The sequence below is a fragment of the Ambystoma mexicanum genome, chromosome 3q (assembly GCF_040938575.1).
Source record: "Ambystoma mexicanum isolate Mex_15411 chromosome 3q, UKY_AmexF1_1, whole genome shotgun sequence".
Lineage (NCBI taxonomy): Eukaryota > Metazoa > Chordata > Amphibia > Caudata > Ambystomatidae > Ambystoma > Ambystoma mexicanum.
Window position 1 is genome coordinate 855,216,220 of NC_090926.1, and position 26,056 is coordinate 855,242,275.

Below are 26,056 nucleotides of genomic sequence, written 5' to 3' on the forward strand. Positions count from 1 at the left end.
TGGTCCCAGGCTGGGAAGCTCACGGGCGCACCAATCAGAACATGGGGCTCTTATCACTGACGCCAGTAATATTAACCAATCCTCAGGAGTCTTCATGTAACAATTCTCATGTATCTAATTGTAGGGACAACCCAGATATATCACCTGACTACCCTTTGTCCACTAACATTGTTCTCTATATGTGTGCTATACTAACCCTACCACTCGAGCAACCAATTAAGAGTGGCGATAGGTTTTTTGTTAACTTTCTGAAGTGACGCAAGTAGCGCGTCATAATACAGTAAAAAGGGCCTGCGAGCCCCACGATTGTGTGTGTGTCAGGACGGACGCGTACGCTCCTTGACCCATCCCTGCCGTTTTGTCTAATAAACAGCAGAGTCACCTTGCTCCTTGTGTGTGTCTCATACTCTATCTCATCTGGGATATACACGGGAGGAGTTGGGGCCTCCCTGCCTGGAGGTCTGCGGACGGCCCGGCCGACCCCGGCAGAATTTCCCCCCGACACTTCTTCTCTAGATAACTTAATTTAGGGACCAAAGAGGCAATTCGTTTTGGATAGTCTAGTTCTTGTCGCAGGTTTCCTATTAATTCTATTTTACAGGTAACGGGGTGCCGCATTGTTCAGGCATTTATGTGTGAGGGAGGCAACTTTAAGTTTAATTTTATCATGTGTGGAAAGCCAATTGTTAGCTCTTCTCGTCTCGGGGATGTGTTCTCTCCTAGCAATTCCAAGTGCTGCTCTAAGAGCATTGTTTTGCAAGAATTGGATTTTCTTAGTTTGTTTGCTAGCCCCTATGTACAAGGCGTTGCAGTAGTCAAGCTTTGACAAGGTAAGTGCTCTGGCAAGGGTGATACAACTAGTATTAGACAGGAAAGCTTTGCCTGCTCTAATCAGTTTGCAGGTATATGCCGTGGCCGAGGCCATTGCGTTAACCTGTTTGTTGAAGGAGAGAGTAGAATCCAGGTAGAAGTCCAGGGTTTTTATCTCCTTAGCCACTGTAATAATATTATGGTCTATGTTGAAGACCGAATATTTGGGACTGTTTTTTTTAGGGTCGATGGCGTACCCAGGATGATCTCGGTCTTAAGTATCAATATATACTCATTGATACAAAACTTCAAAGCTGTAACATCCACATTAAAATCAAAACACAAATGCACTGAAAAATATATAAAAATCAAATCTATCAACTTGTTTTGAAGGCACACCCATTTCCTTTTAGGGTCACAAAACGACCATTATAAATGATCAATGGCAACTGCATGAAAGCAGGTTTTGAAGAGCATGTTCAAAAAATATTTTTTTAATGATTTGCATAGTCAACGGGACATCTTCATTTATATTCTTTTGTTAAAACCAAGCTTCTCATGATCAATTTGCTTTAGGTAAGCACACACTGACCTAAAGATAAATGGAGAGCAGTTAATCATATGTGCCACATCGCATACCCCCTAATTGCCCAGCAATGAACTAGTACCCTAACCGCTTTCTTCAATTCTTTATTTACCTAACATATTTAGATAGCTAATTCCGGCCATGTAGGTTTCTCCTAATGCATGCTCCACAGATCTAATATTCATCTCTTTAGTGCATTATTCAAATACTCGGCAAAGATATGCATCAATATGTGAGTTGCTATCCACCCTTACTCCTTAAATTATTTTACTCCTACCATGAGAAACCTTATATTCTCACCACTTCTTACACTGCATATAGTGGGACAAAATAGTAAACAATCCGCCTAAACACCTGATGTAAAACACTATTAAGAAGCATTTATCAAATTGAATGTCAAAAGAAATTGCTGGATGCATAGACATTTTTAAATAACTGCTTTAAGGACAGTATTCCATCTTTACCTTGCCATTCAGTCACTGAGGTATGAGTAAGGATGATGCTCTCTCAGTTCATGTCTTGCATTGAGTGTTTTAGCACCCATCAGATCGCAAATAGTTCAGTCCTTAAATTACAAAGTCAAAGGTTGCCATTATGTCTCAAAAGAAATTTCAAAGTGGGTGGCCATTTTAGAGGGGACAGATTCCATTTATCAACACCAACCTTTTATATAGAGCGCCACACTTATGTGTTCAACGCACAAATAAAAGTACAACTATTTTCCTTTGATGATTTGAAGATAACCTGTAAAACCAGGTATGTGCATTGCAATCATTTAGCAAAGGACGTGTCTTCATAATGCACCTATTTAAAAAAAGAAAAGAAAACGCAGACCACACTATTGCAAACATTTTTTAAAGATGTTCATTTCTAAGAAAATGTTTTGCTTTAACCACAGCCCAACAGGAGCCTCTAAACTAAGGCCATCCATACCACTTTTAAGCTGCTAAATCCATAACTGTTCCCACCTAGACAATCTCTTTTTAAAGGGATACGGCACCATACATTCTTCAGTACCTTCTCAATGGCCCACCATCGAGATCATCAGGGATATATACTACTGCTTAAATAAACAAATTATTCCAGTCTTCACAATGACGTACCAAAAGAAATTCTCAACTAGTGGTAACTAAACCATGTGAATGTCCCACTTTGCATATTTCATTATGAAAAACATCATCAAAATCGAATTATGCTTTGAAAGTTCAAGATAAGCCTGTTCAAGCGACAATAATGCTGACATTACAAAAGTCTCCTGCTAACCTGCACTATCCTTACATTGACACAAAAGAGGACACAAGACTATGTTTAAAACGTGTCATATTTATTACAAAATATATTTTTCTACTGAATTACCTTTTCCTTAATTTTCTTTTAGTCTTTCTACAAAAATAAACAAGTCTAATGCATAACCCAGTTATTTTAATAAATGATCACATCATTCCCATATTGTACACATTTCATCACATTGTTTCAATGTCCACATCTTAAAAATGCTCTTGCTTCCAACATATGAAGTAAACATTTTGTTTTACTCTGAAGACAACCGTTAATATTGGGCCCGCCGAATGTAGATTTGGCATTGTCCTTACCCTGAAATTTATCACTCCACCCTCTATATTCTTTTGACTTTCCTTAGAGGTCTTTAGATACATTATGTTGATGTTTTAAATCCCCAGAAAATCAGTTTGGTGTTTCAACGCCTGACTGTTTTCTGTTGGGATCAAATAATGCAAATCTATTATTGTGTTGCATTTTCTACAATACCAACCTTTGCTACATATTTTAGCCTTCGTTTTTACCTTAATCTAGGATTGGCTGTTGCTCCTTCATTAGTTGCAGTTCAAGGGTACTTTTGGAGGTACCTGCAGCTTTCTCCAATGACCTCTTTGCACAAATATTGTCTGAGATAGAGAAATACTAAAGCTAGGTGCTGGATTTTGTGTTGCTAACATCCTAGTTTTTACATTTCAAAACATTTCAGAGGACAGTGTCTCTTTACCTAAATGGAGTGCTTTTCCTCTAGTATAATTAGATTTGAATTCTGTTCATCTTTGCTATACCTATTTGGCTTTTTATGTGGGATTATCTTACTTTTCTAAGGTGCCTTTAAAGAAGAAATGCAAAATCGGATACTCGGCTTTATTTTAAACCATTACCAGTGGTATGTGATTATAAAAGTAAAAATATCAAAATGCTCACCTTTCTAATTGTCCTTGGCTCACGATAGCCTTATTGTAAAATTTGCAAACCCCGATTCCTCCATAACACATGTTTAGAATGGAAGCATTCAGGAATAGCAGAACTGCAAAGAACAACAAGCTTCCACCAACCCAACATTATCCACTGGTCGGCCAGAATGCGAATATAATTCTTCAACTCTCAGTGGCATCGACAAGCCAAATTGATGTTCATACGCAGGTACAAAAAGGTGCATAAGCTGAACACATCTACATATTTCAATTCCAAACCCTAATATTATGTGTGTATCTAGAAGTACTCTGTGATCTTAAAGTAAATTAAGAGGCAGGTTGCCACTGAAGGGCTTGGTGATCGAAAATGTGTACACTTTCATGTGAAAGCGTAAACATCAGCTAAAAACTGGTTTCAAAACAGCAATGTTAACAGGGAAAATACATACTCATTGTTTTCTAAGGAAGGTGGACAATCACAGACTTACTATGTAATAACGTTAACTGTGGATTTCTTTCTGTATATGAAAACTAAAGGTTTTTCATTTTAGTTTCTGAAACAGATCATGAAAAAGTATTGCGATTGAAACACATAATCTGCAATCAGGGGAAGCGCTCCAAAAACTCTCTGCACCACATGATGGTCAAAGCAATTCAAATAATTGTTTGGTGTATTTCAATGAAAAACAAAATCTGCAAAATGCCCCCAGAAATACGGTCATAACATTCGTACGTTGCAGGTTCTCAGCAGTGGGTTGGTCATTTCGCTTGCTTTTACAAAACATCCTTAAAGGAGATAGTGAGGAAAAGGATAAAGCGGGGCAGCAAATGAATAGCCAACACCTGTCAACATAAAACATTTAACCAATGTATTTTTATTTTCTTTAAAAAATATAAAAATATGAATGATTTTTGATACAACACTTTTTTTTAAACAAAGGGATGACTATGTCTGCTTGTATGCCGAAATTGATGAATCTGGAAACAATCAGTACTTGCACAGTTTACTGCAGCAACTGCCCATTTTCAGAGCTCACTTGATCTGTACCGACTGATAAAGTTTCTACGATCAGTCTTGGTTCTATCAATGAAGTCCAGCTCTGGGTTATCTAGAATATAAAGACATGGGAAGTTAGTTACAGGCATCTCATCCATTTTGTAGCATTCACAAGAGACACGTTTACAACAAGGGCATTTTGTGGTAGATGTCCTTGAGCAGAGAAGCAGCATTGTGTTATGCAGACTTATATGACTGATCGGCATATCTTAATTTGAACATGTTCAAAGATTGTCATTATCCTAACAACTCTAGTAAACATTCTGAATATCAGATTCACAAGTTCCCCATCTACCTACATATCATATTCATTTCATTATGTTAATTATGCAAAAACAGTGCAATGTTTAATTAACTGAATTTTAGAGCATTTTAAAGCATGACAGGGATATCGTGTATACTTCTCACGTCCTAGGAGTAATTAAATCGGGCAGTTGACTCCTGCATTCTATTTCTCATAATTCCTCTAGATATGCAACTACAAGTTGATTTTTACTAGCACTTTGCCTTTCCCAACCCCATTCTACAATATTCCAATTTCTACTTGAGCTTTGTACATTTCATCTTTCGTCTGCTGGTTATTTTTCCTATATTTGGCCCGGTCACATGTGTCTGCCTCGCTCAGCCACCCACTCAATGCTTCTGTGCAGCACTGTCAGCAATCTAAAAAGGAGCTGGTTATTCCAAATGATGCCCTTGACTCAGATGTTCAGTATCCTAATCATATTGAAACAGCTGACACTGATGTAACAAATACTATGCATTTAGTTTGCTACCCGTAGAAAACAACCGCCACAATTGTGGTCAGTAGTAGGATGTCTGCAAAGGAATAGACTGTCAGATACTGGGAAAGGACTAAGGAAGCAGATTATTAACAGGCCTTCACCCAATCAGAAATTGTGTTTGGGAAGGGGATAAGGGCATGTTCTACTTCTCTGCATGCAAACTTTGTGCCATGAAGTGATCCCAGAAGTACCTGAAACATTTCTTTTTCTTCCTTAAACTAATATTTAATGCATCAGTTTTCATTTTAGAGGATAGTAATAGGTTCAACAAACTTAATACTTGCACTAATCAATTCTTGATTTCTTGCTACTATACGCTTGTATATCAGTGCTAAACAATACACATAGAAATCTCAAAAACAAAATCACACTTTCACCAAACAGTCCTACTGCTGAATGTAAAGCTAATCTGATCATACGTTCACTGCAAAGATAATTTTTTTCTCTAAGAGAAGATCATTTTAGGAGAAGATCATTTTAGGAAGAATAACTAAGCTTTGAAATGTGCTTAGTACGGTGTGATTAAGTAACAAACTGTTATATAGTTGATACAAAAATGTAACATATTTGTAAAATACTGTTTATACAGGCAGTTTTCCAAAAATTGCATCATGCAGGTATGGTGGGTCTTAAAAGTGTGAAAACATATGATTAACATTGTTCTGAAGTACTTTCAAACATTTAAACTTGACAAGAAGCTCACATGAAGCATAGCAATTTCATTTAAATAGTGATTGCTAAACTGCGATAAATTGTGACACAATGTACTGCGTGATTGGATGCTCCTATTGGAGGGCAGCATAAATACAAGTTTTCCATGCTAGAGGAAGAATTGATCTGCTACATTCTCCTTTATTCAGTTCAGATGACCACAGAATATGGCCACCAAAGAAAAATACATTTCCCATCAAACCAGGGAAGATTTGTAGATCTTACAAAATAAACTAGGATCAGTCTCCTTATTCATACATCCACTTGGAGTCTGCTGCATTCTTTTCGTTTGAGCTTCACATGCGGGTCCCCAACATTTTCTACTGCAAATTAGTTGTTTGTTATTTCTTTGCAAATACTTATTGCTATACAAAAGCAGCCAACATTTCAAATGTAATCATTTGCAACTTGTGCTTTTAAAAGTAGGTGATAGAAGAATCATGGGTAAAGACGCTGCATTTAGGTGGTTAGCTTAACTGAATTTGGGCTATATGAATTAGAAAGTGCATTGTGTAGATTTGGTGGCATGGACACAGTAGTGCAAAACATTATGACAACGTGATTCACAATACGGATACAAACGTGCGGAATATCAGGCATTATCTTACACGTTCTGCAGCTTAGTCAGATCATACCCTTTACCTTTCCTCTACTTTAGTCCCCTGGACATCCTCCTGTCGAGCCAGTAGGTGAATTTAAATAAATAAGCGCTAAGAGAAAGCAGATCCTGGTGATCTTATTCAAGGCGCTCCTTTACTCACATCTTTAGTATGACAATTTTTCTCATCAGACCCTATAATGCCCCATTAATAGAGAAAGGGATTTCATTTCACCTGTAGCCTCTTACAGGGAAGAATTCTCCTTGTTTTCTCTCGCTCTCCTCCTTTTTCGTAACCAAACCTGCAGGTATCTTGAATCTCACTGGAGGAAAACATAAAATGACAGACCCGATCCTAATAAAAGGAAGCACTTTCAGAATATGAGAAAGCAATCTTTCAAGCAAAGAGACTAAGGGAGATTAATCTTCAGCAGCCTTAAACCAAGGGACATTGTCATATGTACACATTTTGCTAGATCCCACCTCTACCATTGGTTTACCCACGTAAATCAGTTCTTTTTAAAAAGAACCATATTCAAAAGGCTTTTGTCTTTAATCTGTCCACTTCCTCTCATTCTTCATTTGCTACTCCTTTACTAGCCATTTCAGTTTGGTGGCCTTTTTCTGCTCTTCTTCCATTTGGTAACAATGATTTGATTATATATTTCACTCTGCTCCCTTTGGCCAACTTCCAGCCCAGTGGATGGTATCCCCGCCAATCTAGTTTAGCTCTGGGGGCTGTTCTGGCACCTTGTAAATCCAAATTTGTCAACCTGTCTTTCATCAGGGTTGGAACACTCTGCCTTAAAACAAGTCATGTTAAAATCCCTGGAAACAAAAAAATAATTGCTGGCCTATGCTGGGCTTCCTTGGTTGTCGAAAGTTCTTGGAGAAGGGTGTTCACTGGCCAACTTTCTGGAAATACACATGTGCTCTTGACATTTATCATTCTGGATCTCTCCCAAAGCATGGGACTAAAACTGCCCTTCTGGGAGATGGTATCTTTGCCCAGGCTAAAGACTGCACTCCTTCACTGGTCATCAGGCTTGATTTATCTGAGCTTTTGATGCCAAGAATAATAAATAGCCAGGACTGGTTATCGAACGTAACACAAGTGTGGAAAATTTCACTAAGGTAGTTCTGTTCCTTATTAAGTGGCAGGGCACACAAAGCTCAGTAGGGCATGTTCTGCTACCCTGCAGTTCCTGTTGATTTGAGAGCGAGACAGGGGCCCATATCTTTTTACACTTCTGAAGTTACGTAAGAGTTTGGATATCATGCTTAAGCAGATGACCCACAAACATTCTTGTGTGTCAATAACCCCAATCAGGATTCTTACACCATGTTCACCAGCTTGTTCTCTTGTCAGCGCTTGAATAAGAGTGTGGACACAAACGTAACCCCTCAAAAACATTGCTACTTTTGACAGGACAAGATCATTTGTGACATACTCCTAGCCACTATTCTTGGCTCAAACTTTGTTAAGGGAGATTAAAACAAATTGGGGATAAACTGGTAATATGACCCAAGCACGAACGCCGAAGTAAATGCCATTTTGAGTTGCATCAATTAAGATGGTAGTAGTAGCTAACCGAGAGGGATTCCAGGTTAAGAAGGGGGGGGCCTGGTATGTATACACAACAACTACACATGACCTGCTCCATCTCTCTACTGGCCTGTGGTATAGTTTGCTAGAGTTAGAAACAGTATAAATCTGCAGTGAATTCCATGGAGTTAAGGTATCAAAGTGCATGGGGTATTCAACCTGACAATGCTCGCCTTCAGAAAAACATTTAGAACAATTGGCATTTAAAAAAACGTACACTACAATTAAAACCATCAAAAAGGGGCTTGTGCTACAGAAAATGACCAGTGCCTAACACCTCTTCAGTGACTTGAAAGTGCATGTACAATGAAGTACAGTAATACATACGTTAATAATCCTCTAATATCAACATTAAAGTATTAAAAAGCACACATTTTTCGTAACATAGACCACAATTCTCATTATCCACAAAGCTGTGTGATCAAACCTTTACTTGAACACAAATCTAGGTTCTAAGTCCTTATATACGATATTATCTTACTACAACCTAACCCAACACCTATTCTGGTGCTGATAAAAAAAATAAAAAAAAATAAACATTTTTCGTTGCTCCTTTCTGACTGGGACAGGGGATGGAAATCTCCCATTATCCAATCTTCCCAACTCTTTACTTACTGCAAGAGGATCTGCAACCACCAGCTATGGTCAGTTTTCTGGTCATGCTTAGGTGCTTGGGACTGAAATCTTAAAAGCCATACAATCCAATACATATTGGATATTTAAGTTCATGGGGAACCAATTGGGATCCATTTCCATAATCTGGCACAGTGGAAAGATTTTAGGAGGCCACCCTAGTTATAATGAACAGGGAGCTTGGAGAGGTTAGCCAAAACCCAATCAAGGTACGTGGATGAGCAGTCAAGGCTTAGTCTCAGGAGTGTGAGTGGGTTCAGGAGCCCTCAATGAGTCCACACAGAATAGCACACAATTCAATGTAGTCAGTTATAAAAATACAGTTATTTATTTAGCAATGTAGAACACAATGAAAAATTTAACTAGTAGGTAGTAATATAACAATATTCTACACTACACATTTATACAAATCATTGTTAGGTTCACTTAATAGACATCAAATAACTTATCAAGCAATGCAGGTAAGTACTGTAGCTGCAATAAAATGCTGGGAACCAGTCACAAGTACAATATCCCAACTTTAGAAGTCCAAATCCTAAGATTAATGAGGCCATGCATCAAAATTCACAAGGTCCAAAACAGTGTTTCTCACAGGTATGAGTTCTCTTTAAAACAGATGCAATTGGTTTGTGGTGGGGATTAGTTTCAAACCAATTAAAAGTTCAATAATTTACCCAAGCATAGTTCTCTCCTTTCTTCCAGATCCAAGTCTAACCAGGGGCAGGATACCCCTACCAGGGATCGACAACTTAAGGCGAGTGGAGACACGGGAGACAAAGGGACAAGTTTGCAATGTTATCCTATAGAGGAGAGGTGGATACAAGCACACTGATGCTTACTTACCCCACCCCAATCCGATGTTCCCAGATGTCGTTATGGATCGTCTGGGGTGATGGGGTGTTGCTGGGGGCTTGATCTTCTAACTTCCGTTTCAGTAAGAGGTGCCCAGTGTTAGGGAGATATATCAGTTTTATAATGAATCCCCTCTCCTAATGATACCAACCAGCAATTTTTGCTGGACTTCTGGACCTTTTTCTTTCTGTCCTGAATGAGGGGCGTCTTTCATTCTAATGGGCTCTGTCTTTTGGAACTCTGTTCTCCAAGTTTTACTGTCCTATGGAGTCTACTTTCCCCCATACCCTTGGCACAGTGTCCCTTCACTCAAATGTTGCTGCAACATCCCTTCCAAAGTCCCTCCTTTCGTTACCACGGCCAAGGAACAGGAGACCAGGTCCACCGCTGCTGTACCGTGAAAGAATCTAGCTGCATCTTCTTCACAACTCCTCAGGTACTGTGGGACTCGTGGTAGTACATAACTCGAGTCAGTCATTTGGTCGCTCCTGTGCTGCAAGAGTACCCCTTCCAGTGTTTGGGTGTACGCCTATACCGTACACCCAGGCCTAATGCTTTTGCACCCATAGGGAGCCTTTCTCAAGGTCCCTGAAACCTTTCTGACCTTCTAAAGCTGTCTACTTACTTGTAATGGAAGAATCCTTTGTAGCCTTGTCTTTTCTGCTGTTATGCCTTATCTGCTTTATCTACAATCTGACTTTGAAAAACTCATACTTAGATAAGGATGGTCAGCTTAAGCCTTAAGGCCTCTGGAGGAGTGAGTAATGAACGTTTGACCCTGTTTGAAGAGGTGTTTCCCTACCTAAACCAAGGATCTGTCTGCGTCAGAATGTCAAAATAAAATTGTCCTGTGTCCAAAATTCTATTATGACCCTCACACCATAAACTTAACACTGAAGTGAAGGGGAAAGAGTCTTTAACCCTGGGTGGTTAGAAAAGAAAAGTGTTCAGAAAAAGAATACATGGCTCCAACACAAAGGTTCTTCAAGAGCAACAATCCTTGTTCTAGAGAGTGGTTCCCTTCCCCTGGATTCTTCTTTGTTTAAGTATTTCACAAATAACAGTTCTCTGAGCCTTTTCCTGGCCAACAGTCACCTTTATAAAAGAACTTGGTTGACTTTGTAACTGTCTCTTTCAAGATTCCCATTCTGACTTTCTACCAGGATGGTTTCTTTCCTCCGATTTAACACAATCCTTTGTTTAGTTCCAATTTTACCCCCCAGGACTTCTTTGGATCTTGCACTCCTCTTGTTATGACCTGGTATACTCTGCTGCCAGGGCTTCTGGTCTCACACTTGTAATCATGGGTCTTTGCCCTCTCTTTCTTATCAACAGTGTTGGATCATGTATCCTCTTGATATGACATGCATTACTTAGCGTAATAGCATTTCTGATGATATCAGTTTAGATCAGTGGTATTCAAACCGTGGCCCCTACAGGAGCATGAAATTGGATGAAATGGCCAGGGGCAGCTCACATGGCCGTGCTGAAGCATGAATGTCTCAGGCCCCAATAAAAAAGTGGCTGTCATGCTCACCCGATTCCCACTGAGGCGCAGGTCTGGCTTCGAGTGCTGATGCTTCTTCAATGGTGAAGCGCAGGACTCTGATGATCGACAGGAAGGGCCCCTCTACTCTGGCTTTTCTGGCGCGCAGGAATATTCCCCTGTGCGTGAAAAGGGAGTATTACCTACTGACGGAATAATGCTCAAGCCTCCCACTCCCTTCCAACCCTCCTCGATACCCTTCCAAGATTCCCCGTGAAGTCTCACCTTAGGGTCTGGAAGGATGAGTTCTCCATCCTGCTTCTGATGCAGGGGCGCGTTGAAACCCAGTTACTTCACTGGATTGAGGTTTGATGGGAGTTCAAAATAAGCTTGACTATTCTGGTGAGGCGCTGTAAGAGTTCTGTTGCAAGTTCAAAAGTTCAAGCTTAATAATAATGTTCATTGTCTTATTGCAGCAAGCGATAATGCTTATGTCTTTTTCCCCTTAGGGGCCGGGGTTCGGAATGCCGGAGATATGGCGCCGACCCGAAGTGTAAGTTCTGGATGAGCGTTCAGGTAATGTCTTTGCATTCCCTCATTCAATGTCTTTGTCTTTTTTCCCCATTGGGGCCGGGGTCCGGAATGCCAGGAAGCGGCAGGACCCGAAATGAAATGGGAATGACCCAACAGGTAAGTCTTAGAAGGAAACAGAGCTTTTCCTATTTCCCTTCCTTCTCTCACCTTGTTTTCTTGTCTTTTCTCTCTAGGCTCTGGGAAGTGGGTGCGGATCCGGATGATCGCTGCTGAAGATGGAGGCGCCCAGGAAAGGTGAGTGAAATGCAGCGCTGCAGCGATCGAAGCGAAATGCTTTTAAAATGATGTCTTCCCTTTCAGGATCGTCGGTGTGATGTCCCCGTCATGCAGCTTTAGCAGGTAAGGTCTTCTTTCTCTCCAATTCTCTCTTATCTCCCTTTGCAGGCGACCCAGGATGCTGACAGGCGTGGCTGAAGTCCAGATGCAGGAGCTGACACGGTGAGCGTCCAGCTGCGAGGAGCAGAACAACGCGAAGCGGGAGTTGCTGATCGGGCGTGGTTTAAATAGCTTTGGAAGAAGTTCCAGGTATGTATCCTTCCCCGACCACACCCAGGTGGAAAGTAGTCCCACAGGTAAAGTAGTTCCATTCAGGCCTCAAGAGGGCCTGGATGTAGCAGCATGGTCTGCATCAGGTAAGTGCACATTAAAACACTTGAACACATGTCTAGCTTCATGAGCCTGGCGCCTAAGGCGCCAGGTCTGTGTCCAAAGGGCCCCAGCTTGGGCCCGCTGGCACTTCCCTGGGGGGGAATGATGCCTGCCTCTGGGGTTGCTGGGTCGGACCTGGCTCCTTGGAGGTAGGCATCATGACAGTGGCCCACAGTTGTAAATGGATATTCATTCCTTTAGTCACGCACTGTTTGACTAGTACTCAAGGGGGTGCTTTGTGTTAAAATGTAAGTAAATTGAGATATTTATTCAGCAACAATGGTCAAAATTACTAACTGCATAGTGAAGTACCTGATCAAACTGGCCCACATTGCCCAAAAAGTTGGCCCATTTTGACTGGCCCACACTATCATTTTTGGTACAGACATTGCCATATTGTACTATAGGCCAGTCCGAACCTGGCGGCTCATCCATAATGGCAAGGGGACGCCCATCACGTGGCCCCCTCACCCTTTATAGAGTAGCTAAGGAGCCATCCCAGTGAAACAATGAGCACTCCCTCAGATGCTTTTTCCAGCTGAGGGAGTGCTCCTGGGCTGGCTGAACTGTCAAAGGGAAACGCTATTTACCTTTAACAGTTCAGTTCCCCAGCCGCACATGCTCACTGAGCCATGCAAGGCTGGGGCGTTTTGCTTCGCCAGCATTGCATAGCAAGTGGTGGATAGAGGGGGGAAGGAGGGTTATACAACAAAGGCATTTTAAAAATGCCTAAATGCCTTTGTTGCACAATCCCCCTACCCACCTGCCAAAATCAGCTCTCCTTCTGAAGCGCTGTGGAGCCCAGGGACAGGGATGGTATTTTTTTTTTACTGGATTTCTATATATGTCTAGTCGAAAAAACATGCTTTCCCCCTTGGCACCTCAGCGCCTTGCATACACACATAATCATGTTGATTGTGTTAGGCCCAGTGGGGCCCAGGGGACAGGGATGGCATCTTTTTACTGGACATCTATCATGGATGTCCAGTAAAAAATGTCATGCCTTCCCCCTGGGCTCCCCTGCACCAATTGCAAACTGTTTGGCTATTTACCAATTTTTCTTTAAAGTATGCTCTACAATGCAACATTTTAACACATTATTTTAAAAATAATTCACGGGGTGGGAAAACCCCCCCGAACCTCACTTGATTGGTTCGGGCTCCCTCGCTGCGCTTGGTCGCTATGGCTTTTTTGTGGGAAATAGTTATGCCACACCACTTAAATTCACCAGCCGCCACAGGGACTGTGTTGGGAACGGGATCGGGGAAGCCTAGGGACTGTGTTGGGAGCAGGACGGGCAGGAACCATGGGATAGTGGTGGGAGCAGAGTGGGGAGAGTCCATGGTGTGTGATGAGTGGAGAGAGCCCAGAGACTGGGTAGGAGTGGGACGAGGGAGCCCAGCAACTGTGATGGGAGCAGGTGGTGGAGCCCAGGGACTATACTGGGACTAAGGGGCGTGACGGCACGCAATACATACTGTCCATTTGGCATTTTTGGGGAGGCCCGACCTGCCCAAATTTTGCTTAGGTGCAGCCCAGGGCAAAAAAGATTGAAGACCACTGGCTTATATATACATACTGTGCATATAGTCCGACATCTAGTGATAATCGGAGTATTGCATCTTTCTTTCGAGGATCGAAAGAGGACGTCGACATGGGCGTGCGTGTAACACTATCCCTTACTTGATGTGTAGTGTATGATATGATAGTTTATAGCACCTATACACAATGTGTTTCAAAGCACTTCAAGGCACACAGGAAAAATATAAACAGTGAACATTCATACAAGGCATTGAACAATAAGAATGAAATTTACTATCATACTCAGCCTGTGACATTTCAGATTGTCCAAGAGCTAAGACACAGATAAGGGAGGGAGGTGGTGGGAGGAAAGGGAACAGACATGCGTCTAACATACTAGGCCGGATGACATTTCTGATAGAGCCAGAGGATTACAAGAGGAGTGGGTTAAGTCCCTCACGCATCAAGGTCCCCCAGAATGTATTTTTTCTGCCGTGAGGGAGTCTAATGACTATCGTGAGTAAGTGCAGAGAGAGAAAGGTGTAAGAGGTCTATGTTCCTTCTACCCTCTCTGGGGAGGAAGGGTGGGCACATGTGAATCTAAGCAGATACAATCATCAGAAATGCAATTATGGTAAGTAATGCATGTCTTCAGATGGTTGTTAATCTGCTTAGAATCACATGTGGTGCATAGACTAGCGAGCAGTACCCAGAGATGGTGCTGGGATGTGTGAAGGAACAGAAACAAATCGATGTCTTAGCACTGCATTTCCCACCTGAGAATTAGACCTAGAGTGTTTATCTAGGCAGTAGTGTTGTGTAAAGGTGTGTACAGAACTCCAGGTTCCTGCTTTACAAATGGACTCAAGAGGAACATATGCAATGAATGCTATGGAAGCCCCAGAGTAGTGTGCTCGAGGCTTGAAGGACAAATCTCTCTTGGCAAGTGCATAGCACAGTGTGATGCAGTTTACAATCCACTTTCAAATGGCCGATTTACAGACAGGGTCCCCTTCTCTACCACCTGCCGCTGAAACGAAAAATTGATTTGTCTTTCTTAGTGGTTTAGTCTTTTCCAGATAGTATATCACTGCTCTCCTCACATCCAGTGTGTGGAGGCTTCTTTCTGCCACATTTGTGGGGTTCTGGAAGAAGGTGGGTAATTCAATTGATTAGTTCACATGGAACTTTCAAATACATTTAGGCCCAAACCGTGGGTGAATGTGCAAGTACACCTTATCTTTGTGAATTGTGACAAATGGGTCTTGAACTGAAAAGACCTGCAGTTCACCAACTCTCCTTATTGATGTAAATGACACCAAGAAGGTGGTCTTGCAAGTAAGTGCTTTAAGGCTAGCCTTACGCATAGGTTCAAAGGGAGGTCCCATTAGTCTAGTCAGAACAACATTTAGGTCCCATCCGGGAGCTGGGTTGGAGATAGGGGAATTAAGTCTTTTAACCCCCTCCATAAAAGCCTTGATTACTGGTATCTTCCACCACTAAACCTTTCTCTGGGATGTGGTGTAGGCTGAAAGTGCAGCTAAGTGTATTTTTAGGGAATTTAGGGAGTCTAGAAGGTGAGTCAGGTACAGGACAATATCTGTGGGAGAACAAATCAATTGGGTCGATACTCTTGGTCTTGCACCAGATGATGAAGAGTTTCCATTTATTGGAGTAGCAATGTCTGGTGTTGGGTTTTCATGTTTCCCCAAGTATATCCATGCATCTCTGAGGGAGGTGTCCGAACTCTATGACCTCAGGAGCCAGGCTGCCAAGTTGAGAGTTTTCAGGCATGGATGCAGTGTCTCCCCTCTATCTTGCGACAGCATGTTGTACGGGCATGGCAGCTTTTTCACCGGAGCCACTGACATTGCCACAGAGTGAGAGAACCAGAGTTGGCGGGCCCACATTGGGGCCACCAGAATCATCGTGACCGGTTCCTGGTGCATTTTGTGCACTATTTTGTTGATTAGGGGAGGCGGGGGAAAAGCGTAAACAAATTTCCCTGACCATATTATCCACAAACCGTTCCCTATGGAAAGTTTCTGCGGGTACCTCGAGGCATAATCTGGACATTGTGCGTTCTCTAGAGGTGAGAACAAGTCGATCTCTGGGAAGCCCCAGTCTGCGAAGACGTTGATTAGAATGTCTTTGTGTAACTGCCATTCGTACTCTACGGGTAGTGGGAAGTCTCGACTGAGCACGTCCGCCAGAAGATTGAGTTCCCCTGGAACGTGTTGGGACAGGGGAAACATCTTGTGTTTGAGCGCCCACTTTCAAATGTTCTGGAAGAGTTTGGATATCCCTGGAGAGTGAGCGTCCCCTTGTTTGTTCAGGTAATACATGGCTGTGGTACTGTCCGCGAGGACTAGGACCGTCTTCCCCTGGAGGCCTGTTTGGAATGCCTTCAGGGCCTTGAATACTGCCACCCGTTCCAACAGGTTTATGTGGTTGCTTGCTACCACCAGGGACCACAAGCTGTGTGCCATCTGGTGAAGGAGGTGAGCCCCCCACCCTGTCAGAAGCATCCGTTGTGAGAGTGGCTTCTACTGTGGGGGTATGGTGAAGGTTTTCCCCTGCAAGAGGTTCTCCCTTGATCACTACTGCAGAGACTGAACGAGCGCTGCCGAGACAACTACTAGATCGTCCCATTATCCATTGGCCTGACTGACACCACTGGCTCAATTGCCACTCTTGCATGGGGTGCATGCACGGACGCGCGTGCGGGACTAGATATTGCTCGACTTGGCTGGGGTCTAGGCTGGACTTCTCGTTGATCGAGAACCCCAGACTGAATAGGAGATCTACCGTCTTCTGGGTATTTGATAGGCATTCTCTGTACAAATCTCGCATTATTTGCCAATTGTCGAGGTAAGAATAGACTGGGAGGGACTGCCTGCCCAGGTGTGCCGCTACTACCACCAGTACCTGGTAAAGACCCTTGGGGCTGAGGCAATGCCGAAGGGGAGAACCTTGAACTGATAGTGCTTGTTCTCGATTATGAACCTTAGGTACTTTATGCGCTGGCAACATTGAAATATGAAAATATGAAACTATGCATCTTTCATATCCAGTGTTGCCTTGTAATCCCCCTGCGTTAACAGAGTGATTACTTCCTGTAGTGTTGTCATTCTGAACTTTTGTGGTTTGACAAATTTGTTCGCTGGGTGCAAGTCAGGGCGCATGGAGAGATACTTTTTGGGTACAAGGAAGTATACTGAATAAATAACCTTGTTTACCGGATGAATGGGGACTACTTCTATGGCACTCTTTTTTTTGAAGGTTCTGCACCTCTTCCAGTAGACTCTGCAGGTGGGATGGCGATCGGCATCTGTCTTGGTGGATGGTATTGAGGTGGCTGGCGGACCTTGATGCAATAACCGTGGGCTATGGTCTTGAGTACCCACTGGTCTGACGTGACTCCCTCCCATGCGTGGAGAATGATGTTAAAAGTCCCCCGACTGGGAAGACATGGGGGGGACCCGGACTGGCGAGTCATTTATGGGCGGAGGCCGGGGAGCCTCTTGGGATGGAGCTCCTACTCCTGCCTTTGCCTCTTCGCAGACCTCTTTGTTGGTATTGACCTGTGACAGATGTGCCCTGTCAGGAGGACCATGGTGCACTCCCTGTTCCATACTGGTTGTAGGGAGAACGTGAGAAGGATTGCCCTTGAAAGGAATGTCGAGAGATACCGCCTCGCTGTTGATAGTGTTGTGCTGTAATTTGATTTAGAGTCTTAGAGTCTCATGCTCCTCCTTTGCTGTTTCGAAGGCATCATCCACTGCCTTCCCAAATAACGTAAGAGTCCTCCACTGGTTTGTTTATAAGGGATGCCTGTGTCTCAGGCTTAAATCCAGAATGTATGAGTCTCTACTGACCCCCTAAAACCGGGGTGCCTTAGGGGTCGAGATTTGTCAGCCATAGCCTTACAGGGGGGCTGTGACCCATTTGAATATTCTTCTCAGCGTTTAGACACGTCCTTCGGCTCATTTGCCGCTGAAACGATGTTCGCAAGACCCTTGCGTAGCTCCGGCAGGTGGGGTAGTGTTTGACGAGCATGACAGCCTTGTCGAGGTTTAAAGCGCCGCCAAAACCCTTGGCGCTGACGCGCTCTTATGAGGCGCTTCACCACTCTGTTGTTAGAATGCCCGGACGCATGCCGTAGTGACGGTTGCGGAGAGGGCAGCCGATCATTGGGATCGGTGGGTGAAATGAAGTGATATTTTATCCTGTACACAAGTGTTTCAGAGCGCTACCAGTCAAAGGGAAGGGAACAGGGAAGAACAAAAATAACGATCTTACTAGGCCCAGTGACATTGAGAAAGCGCAAGTGCATGGGAAAGGGAAAAAGGGGGAAGTGCTGGAAGGGGGGAGAAGTGGAAAGAGGAACAGAGGAGAGACAGAATAAATGATAAGTAAAATAAAGGAGATAAACAGTGGTAGTGCAGCCAGCAAGTGGCAAGTGCTAGGTTAAGCAGATAGGGTATAACTAGTGCAGAAGAAAATGGGTGGGGACTGTATGGGTAAAGATACAGGCCCCAGTGCAAGGAGTTGCCTGGAGGCAGTGCAGGAGGGTGACCGGGTGAGCAGGTACATAGGCACGAAGGACAGAGGGTGGCCAGGTGCACAATGCCGAGAAAGAAAACCGATTAGCAGGGGAGCAGAGGGGCAAAGGCAGAAGCGAAGAGGTAGCTTGAGGTGCTTACGGAACCCGAAATGGTTCTCCTCAAGTTTCAAAGTGGCAGGGAGGCTGTTCCAAAGGGAGGCCCCAGCCAAAGACAGATCTACCTCCCAGCTTGTTTCTTTGAAAAACAACTGACCCTGAGGGAGTTAAAAGTAGAGGAGCTAAGGTCTCGAGAGGGGAGGCATTTACTGAGGGATAGTTGAAGGTATTTGAAGGTGCCGTCAAAACTGTCGACTGGCCTGTTGGCGTCTGGCTTTCTCGACAAATCTGTTGAGGAAGCTCGTGGGGTTGTGTGCTTTTCTTTTTGTGGTACGGGTGTACCACTGTCGTCAGGATATTTGTCTCCCCATAGGAGAACCGGTGGCCTGCCTGCCGGGGACGGACACTACAGAACCTGCTGGTTCTGCAGAGAGGTCAATGGCCTCCACATCGGAGCCATGGCTGCCGCTTGAATCCTCATCACTCGAGGCGCCTGCGCCGACGGAGGAACCACTCTTGGCCTGCTGCATGGCATAGGCCGGCCATCGCTTTGTCTGCCAACCGGTCGTGGATAATGAAATAAAAATTTTGAAATGTACGAGCTGCGCATAAGGCGACCAGCTAGTGGGGCAGAATTAAACTATTTGAGGTACTGATGCGCGAGGGATTTAGAGTACACTACACAACACATTAAGGATAGTGTTACAGGCACGCCCATGTCGATGTCCCCTTTCGATCCACGAAAGAAAGATGCAATACTTCACGATTACCACGAGATGCCGGACTATATGCACAGCATGTGATTCTAAGCAGATTAACCACCAACAGAAATTATTTTACTCAGGTTTTCTATTTGCTTGCATTGCGCCCATTCATATATGAATAAGGGTTTCGTTTGTGGTTCTTTTCCCTTTAAATAATAGGTCTTTGTGAACTCTTTCTCTCAATTATACAGAGTACAATTATCTGCACTCGGTGTGAGGGCTCCACTGTCTTCGGGAGGACTCGGTTTCTGAATGGCAGTCCCGATTTTTCTCATAGTCAGTAAAGGAATTCTGCTGGTTTCATTGTTGCAACCACTTCTTCTTCGTCTGTCCGTCTCTCCCGGCTTCCACAGATCTTGTCCGCTTCCTTCTTAGCTCTGGTAAGTAAAGCGCTGACATTGGTCACCTGCAAACGCCCCAGAGTCCCTCACCGTTTTTTGGCATTCTTGCAGTGTGTACTGGTGCTACAGTATCTTCTTGTTTCGTCTGTGAGCCCCCTAGCTGCAACATGCTGGCTCCAGCCATTCTCCCAGTTCTCGGAGATAGGTTGCGCTTCATCCCACCTGCTGCAGCAGACCTCGCAGACTCTGCCTTTTGAACTTCCTAGGTTCTGGTGCATGCAAGTGAACCCAAGAGCGCTTGTTGGACCTGGGGCCCGCTTCAATCTACATTCTTTGATCATCTTCGTCACAATATTTTGAGAAATCTGGAACATGCAGTCCATGGTTGCAAGTTGATTCAGACAACGAGAATATACGCATTTTCAAGGGTTTGAGAAAGTAGACTAAAATGTGGAGAATTAGTCTATAGGTTTGGGCAAGGTGGTTTCCTTATTCTCTGGAGGGGAATGAGTAGATGTAGGACAGACCATGAGGGTATTTGCTATGTGAAGGTTATCTTTAAGGGAAAATGAGGGATATCATGTCTCACCCAATGAAGCCATGACATCTCCCCAGAGGTTGTCTCCTCCCATGTGATCTTCCCTCATATAGCCGCCCCAGGGTCAGGATCAGGTAGCGGCTGCCATCCCCTGGCCTCATAATCTTTCCAAGTAGGGCTGAACACTGCAATGTAATCCAAGTATGCCATGCAGAAGTCCCCCATCCCATTCAGAACTTGATTAACCATCCTTTGGAATGTAGCAGGTGCATTTTTTAATCCAAAAAGGCATTACCTTAAACTGGTAGAGGCTTGCTGGGGTCGAAAATGCAGTTTTCTCCTTGGCATGGTCTGTCAGAGCTATTTGCCAATAGCCTGATGTTAGATCAAATGTACTGAGGTATTTGGCTGAACCAAGTTTGTCCACCAGTTCATCTGTCCTAGGTAAAGGATGGGCATCAGTCTTTGTGACTGCATTAAGAGCTCTATAGTCCACACAGAATCTCAACTCCTTGGATCCTGCCTTTGGCACTAGTACAACTGGACTAGACTATGGACTGGTAGATGGCGCTATTACCCCGAGATCAAGCATCTTGTTGACCTCTTCCTTTATGCGGTCTCTTACATGTTCCGACATCCTGTAACCTCTGCTTTTAACAGGTAAACATTCACCAGTGAGAATATCCTGCTGGCCCAAAGGGATCAAGCCTGGTGATAGTGAAAACAGAGGGCAAACTGATTTAACAGATTTGCACTCCTCCTGTTGTTCCAGTGTCAGATTGGAAGAGATTAACTCCTATCTTCCCATCTAAAGGTTGTCCCGAGGAGGTCAGGTAGAGGTTCACTCTCCTCATCCTCCTGAGCAGACGCTAGAAGCAAAGCTCCCACTTCTGGTCTAGAGACAAAGGCTTTTAAATGGTTGGCGTGAAAGACCCTGGGGGCCTCCTTAGGATTGCTTAAGTCCAAATAATTGACCTCTCCAAGTTTTCCCACAAGGTCCAATCCATTTGTCCTGTAAAGCCCTCTCCTCTGCCTTGTAGGTACCATAACTAGAACTAGCTGGTCTTGAGTAAACTCAACCATGCTTGCCTTTTGGTCATGCCAATGCTTCACCAGAGCCTGACCTGCTTTCAAGTTGTCAGAAGCTTCCGTCATGTGTGTCGTTCTCCTACAGAGACCTAACACAGTCAGTGACTCACTGGCTTGGGGGAAGGAGCACTCTCCAACCCCTCCTTAATTAGGGCCAATGGACCTCTAACTGGATGACCATAGAGGAGCTCAAAGGGACTAAATCCAACTCCCTCCTGAGGGACTTCTCTATAAGCAAAGAGAAGGCATGGCAGTAGAAGGTCCCACTTACTTCTAAGGGGTTCTTCTAAAGCACCTATCCTGCTCTTCTTAGTTCTATTAAACCTCTCTACCAACCCATTCGTCAGGGATGGTAGGCAGTTGAGAACGTGTAGGTTTCTCCACAGTTTTTCCACATGGCCTGCATGTAGTGGGACATAAAATGAGATCCCCTGGAGACCCTCACGAGCCGCACATAGGATTTCAGGCACAACACGCCTAACGGCGCCATTGTTCCTCTGGGGGACCGCGGTGAGGCCAGAGGGAAATGAGAACCTCACCCTCCCTAAGGAAAGAGGGAGTCTCCCTCCCAGACTTGCAAACATATAGAGCGGCCCAACTTAGGGCGCTGGCCCCACACCTCAGGGAGAACCCCAACAAACAATGGGTCTACCTCAAAAACTTTTACCTCCGCCCAGTCACGGTAGGCGAATGGTTGTGGGTCCCTTTGAAGAAACTACCAAGAAGAATCAGGGAACACCCCATACTTGGAACGATGTGGAAAGCACTGGCAGGGAAGGGATCTAGAGAGAAGGTGACCACCTGGCCCTCCCCCCTGAGTCACATCTGGTCCACGCCAGTCCTAGAAGAAATCCCAGTCCACGAACATTACCAGTCCTGGTTTTGACGCCGGACTTTGTAGAGTCGGTCAGTTAGTGAGGGAGAGTGGGAGGCAGGGAGGGATGGAGGAAGGGACACCTTCATAACCATTCAAGAGCTTGAGGAGGCCTTGGGAATTGGTAAACTCTCCCCGCTCCTATATCTAAGACTCAAGGGAGTCTTAATGAAACCAAAACTAAAGCCATGTATTCAAAGAAAGCTTACCCCGGTCGAAAAAATCCTAGACTCGCATGTAGAAATGAAAGGTCTAATCTCTCTCCTGTACGGAGCACTCATGATCCCCCGAGAGGGAACAACCAAAAGCCTTAGAAGGAAATGGGAAAGGGACCTGGGCTGTGGAATAGGGGATGGTCTATGGGGATGAATATGCAGCAGGGCATTCAAGACATCCATCTCCTGGCAACATAAGACACATGCCATCAAGCTGCTTCCTAGGTGGCAGTATGACCCGATTACCCTCTCTAAGATGTTCCTCGATGTCGTCCCGATGTGATGGCACGGATGTGGGGAAAAAGCCAACTATTGGCACATGTGGTGGTCATGCAAGAAAGTGCAAGCATACTGGTCAGAACTCTTAAACTGGCTAAAGGAGGTTTACCCACAGGACCCTATCCTAATGTTTGGATTGCAGCTAAGGGATGAACACTGGGAAAAACTTCCGGACCCGACACATTCGCTACTTCTGGCAGCTCGAGTCAGAACATGGAAGAGGGCCGCCCTCCCCACGAGAAGAGAGTGGGTGGCAGTGGCCAAGGACATTTATTTCATGGAAAGACTCACGGTGGCAATACAGGGCTCAAGTGCCCAGATAGAGATGGACTGGCTACAGTTTATGGAGGTGTTTGGCCACACGGAAGAATCACCCGGAGAATCACACTGGCTCTCGGCCCGGCCCGAAATAGGCAATAGTACATGACACTTTGTTCCAGATTTGGGGAAGTCGGTAGGTATAGCTTCAGGATACCTAGTAGCATGGTCTACTACAACCAATATAAATCGATTGCCTGAAGAGGTTGCAGGGTCTAAGGGACCAACAATGTCGATTCCTACCCTCTCAAAAAGGGACTCTCACCACTGGGAGAGGCACCAAAAGGTGCCACATTCTTGGCTCCACTCTTGCCAGATGTCTGCCAAGTGTGACAGCTCCTACATAATGTATCTACATCAGACCCCAATTTAGGCCAGTAGAAAGAGAAAGCCTTTCCTTGGTCTTCTTAAGTGACCAGCCAAAGGAATATTATGGGCTATCTTTAGGAACTGATATCTTATCTCATGAGGCACTACAAGTCTTCTGTAGTCCCCTGGGATAGAGTCAGTAGGTTCACTGTAGAAGAGGTCATCTTCCCAGTATAACATGTGCTTCCCTGGCTCTTGTCTGTCCACTGGGAAGCTGCCTGTTGGCGAAGTCCTTCAAAAGTAGGACACTCTCTTTGACCTCTGCTGAAGTCTGCCCTATAGGGGCCACCTTCTGCCAGTAAAGACTGCAGCTCAGGATAGTCTTTAGGATCCAGATCAACAACAGGCGGAAGGTCTTCTTCCAGCTCGGAATCTTCCTGGTTGTTTCTCACACGCAGCCTCAGCTGGTGGAGTAGTTACAGGTGCGACTTTGGACAGTCCTCTCGGGGATGTCCTAGTTGGATGCACAGGAATGCTATCTTGTTTCTTTACTCAGACCTTGAGTTTCCCCTTTGTCTCCTTCTTGAAAATAGCAGTTAGTAGTTCCTGTGGACTGGGTGTTATAGGTTCTCCTGTAACAACCTCAAGAGTCATTTAGGGTGATCTCTCTGGCCCTCCTGGTCTGCTCCGGTTTCCTTTTACTGGGAGGCCTGGGGTGCTTGATACAACTCCAAGAGTCTTGAAGTCATTCCCCAACAGGACTCTCCCAAGCACGTAACTTTGTACACTAACAGTTATTCTGACAGTCATGTTGTTGCACTGGATGAGAGCTGGTAGTCTTGGAAGCATTTGGACAGGGCCTCCAGCAAGCTTAGTGAGGCCTTTGGGTGCCTTAGCAACATCCTCACGTTTGAAAAAGGTCTCATCCACCACCGTAATGCTGGCCCCAGTGTCTCTAATGGCAGGGGTCTACTGACCATTTACAAGTACACTGTCCTTGTAATATTCTTTTGTGTTATCTGGAATTGAATTCTAGACAACTAAATTCTGCTGTTCCCACAGACCCAGGTACACTAAAGAAACACTGGCAGAGACTCCAATGGGGTCTTCAGCCAAAAATGTAAAGTTTCCACTAGCAATATGTACTTCCTCCTCTGGGGAGAATGCTAAGGAGGCAGTGTGGGCCCCTACACTGGGATCCCCTTTCACATGGCCATTGACCCACAAGCCTAACATTTTCCAAAGGTTTTGACAAATGGGGGCTTCTGCTGTCCTCCCTCTGGTTTGGTACCAGAGGTTTCAGTAGCCCGATTCGGTTCCCCTTGTGGCTTAGCCTTCTTCTGTTTGGGGCCCTCTTTTGGATTGGTGGTATTAGAATTCTCTTTACCATCTTTCTTTTGCTGCTTCCCTTCAACCTTTTCCTGAGTTGCCCCAGAATCCTTGTGAGTAGCCCTGTTGGCAATCCACAAGTCAGCAGCCTTTGCTAGCCTCTTGGGATCAAGCTCTTTAGAGTCAGCCAGGTGCTGTCTCAGCTCAGGAGAGCAGGCATCAAAAATAGATTCCAACATGAACAGATTTCTCATTCCTTCAAAAGTGTTCACTCTGTAACCCTTTACCCAACCATCTAAGTTTCTCAAACAGGCACATAGCCAGGTAGCCCAAGGGGTACCATTATTCTTTTTGAGGGTTCTAAACCTCTTAAGGTACTGGGAAGGAGTTTTCTCAAATCTAGTTATCAAAGCTAGCTTCACATTTTCATACTTCAATCTTTCAAGTCCCCCCACGTCCATTACAGCATCAGTTGCAACCTGGGGTAGCCTATACAAAAGCCAACGAATTAACTGATTCCCTGTGAAACCCTGAATCCCAGAGTTATATTCAAAAGCACCCAACCAATCCAAAATAAAGTTTCACATCATACATTCGGCTTCTTTAGGCATGCAAGGTCTCTTTGGACTGGAAGACCGAGAAGAATTTGGGAAAGAAACCGAGACAATTTCTTCATTTCAAGAGCATGTTGCATTTTCATTTCCCTTAGTTTGATGTCCTGATGTTTGGTTTCAGCTTTGACATGTAATCTTTTGAATTCTAACTCAAGTCTCATTTTCTCAAGAGAGACAAAGTCGAGGCTCAGTGATGGACCTTGTGGGTTCCCAGTGGCTTAGGTTTGAGGCAAAAGGGCCTGTTGAGGCGAAGAGGGGCTCTCTTCCTGAGACTCCTCTCCCTCTTCTGACTCTTAAGACATCAGAGTTAGACTCTGCATTATCATCCCCAATATCATTTTCCACATTTCCTGGGTTAGTAGGTGTGACAGGCCTACTACCCAGACTTTGATGATTCAATAATCTTGCAACCAATTCATTTTTCTTTCCTTTAACAGGGAGACAGCTGACTTTACACATTTCTTTCTGTTGCTCTACTGTCAAAATGATTAGGGCTTCCCGACTGAAGTTATCCATATTTGGCATATTACAATTGCTTTTCTAGTGGAGCTTAGCCTTGTGAAGGTTTTCAGTTGAAGAAAAGCAAAGTAAAGTCTTAGAGTGACAACTGTACAATAAATCCTGACCGCCTGCCACCAGTGTTA

The 26,056-nt window shown here is 44.3% G+C and overlaps 1 protein-coding gene across 2 annotated transcripts in view; it reads right to left on the minus strand.

The window, feature by feature from the left end:
• Window positions 1-4,443: 4,443 nt before the first annotated feature.
• Window positions 4,444-26,056, minus strand: part of COIL (coilin) — a 205,017-nt gene continuing 183,404 nt past the window's right edge. For both annotated transcript variants that reach the window (XM_069654949.1, XM_069654948.1), the window contains one exon: window positions 4,444-4,697. In XM_069654949.1, coding sequence (XP_069511050.1) covers window positions 4,593-4,697 — 105 coding nt within the window. In that variant the 3' untranslated portion in view covers window positions 4,444-4,592. The remainder of the gene's footprint in view (window positions 4,698-26,056) is intronic.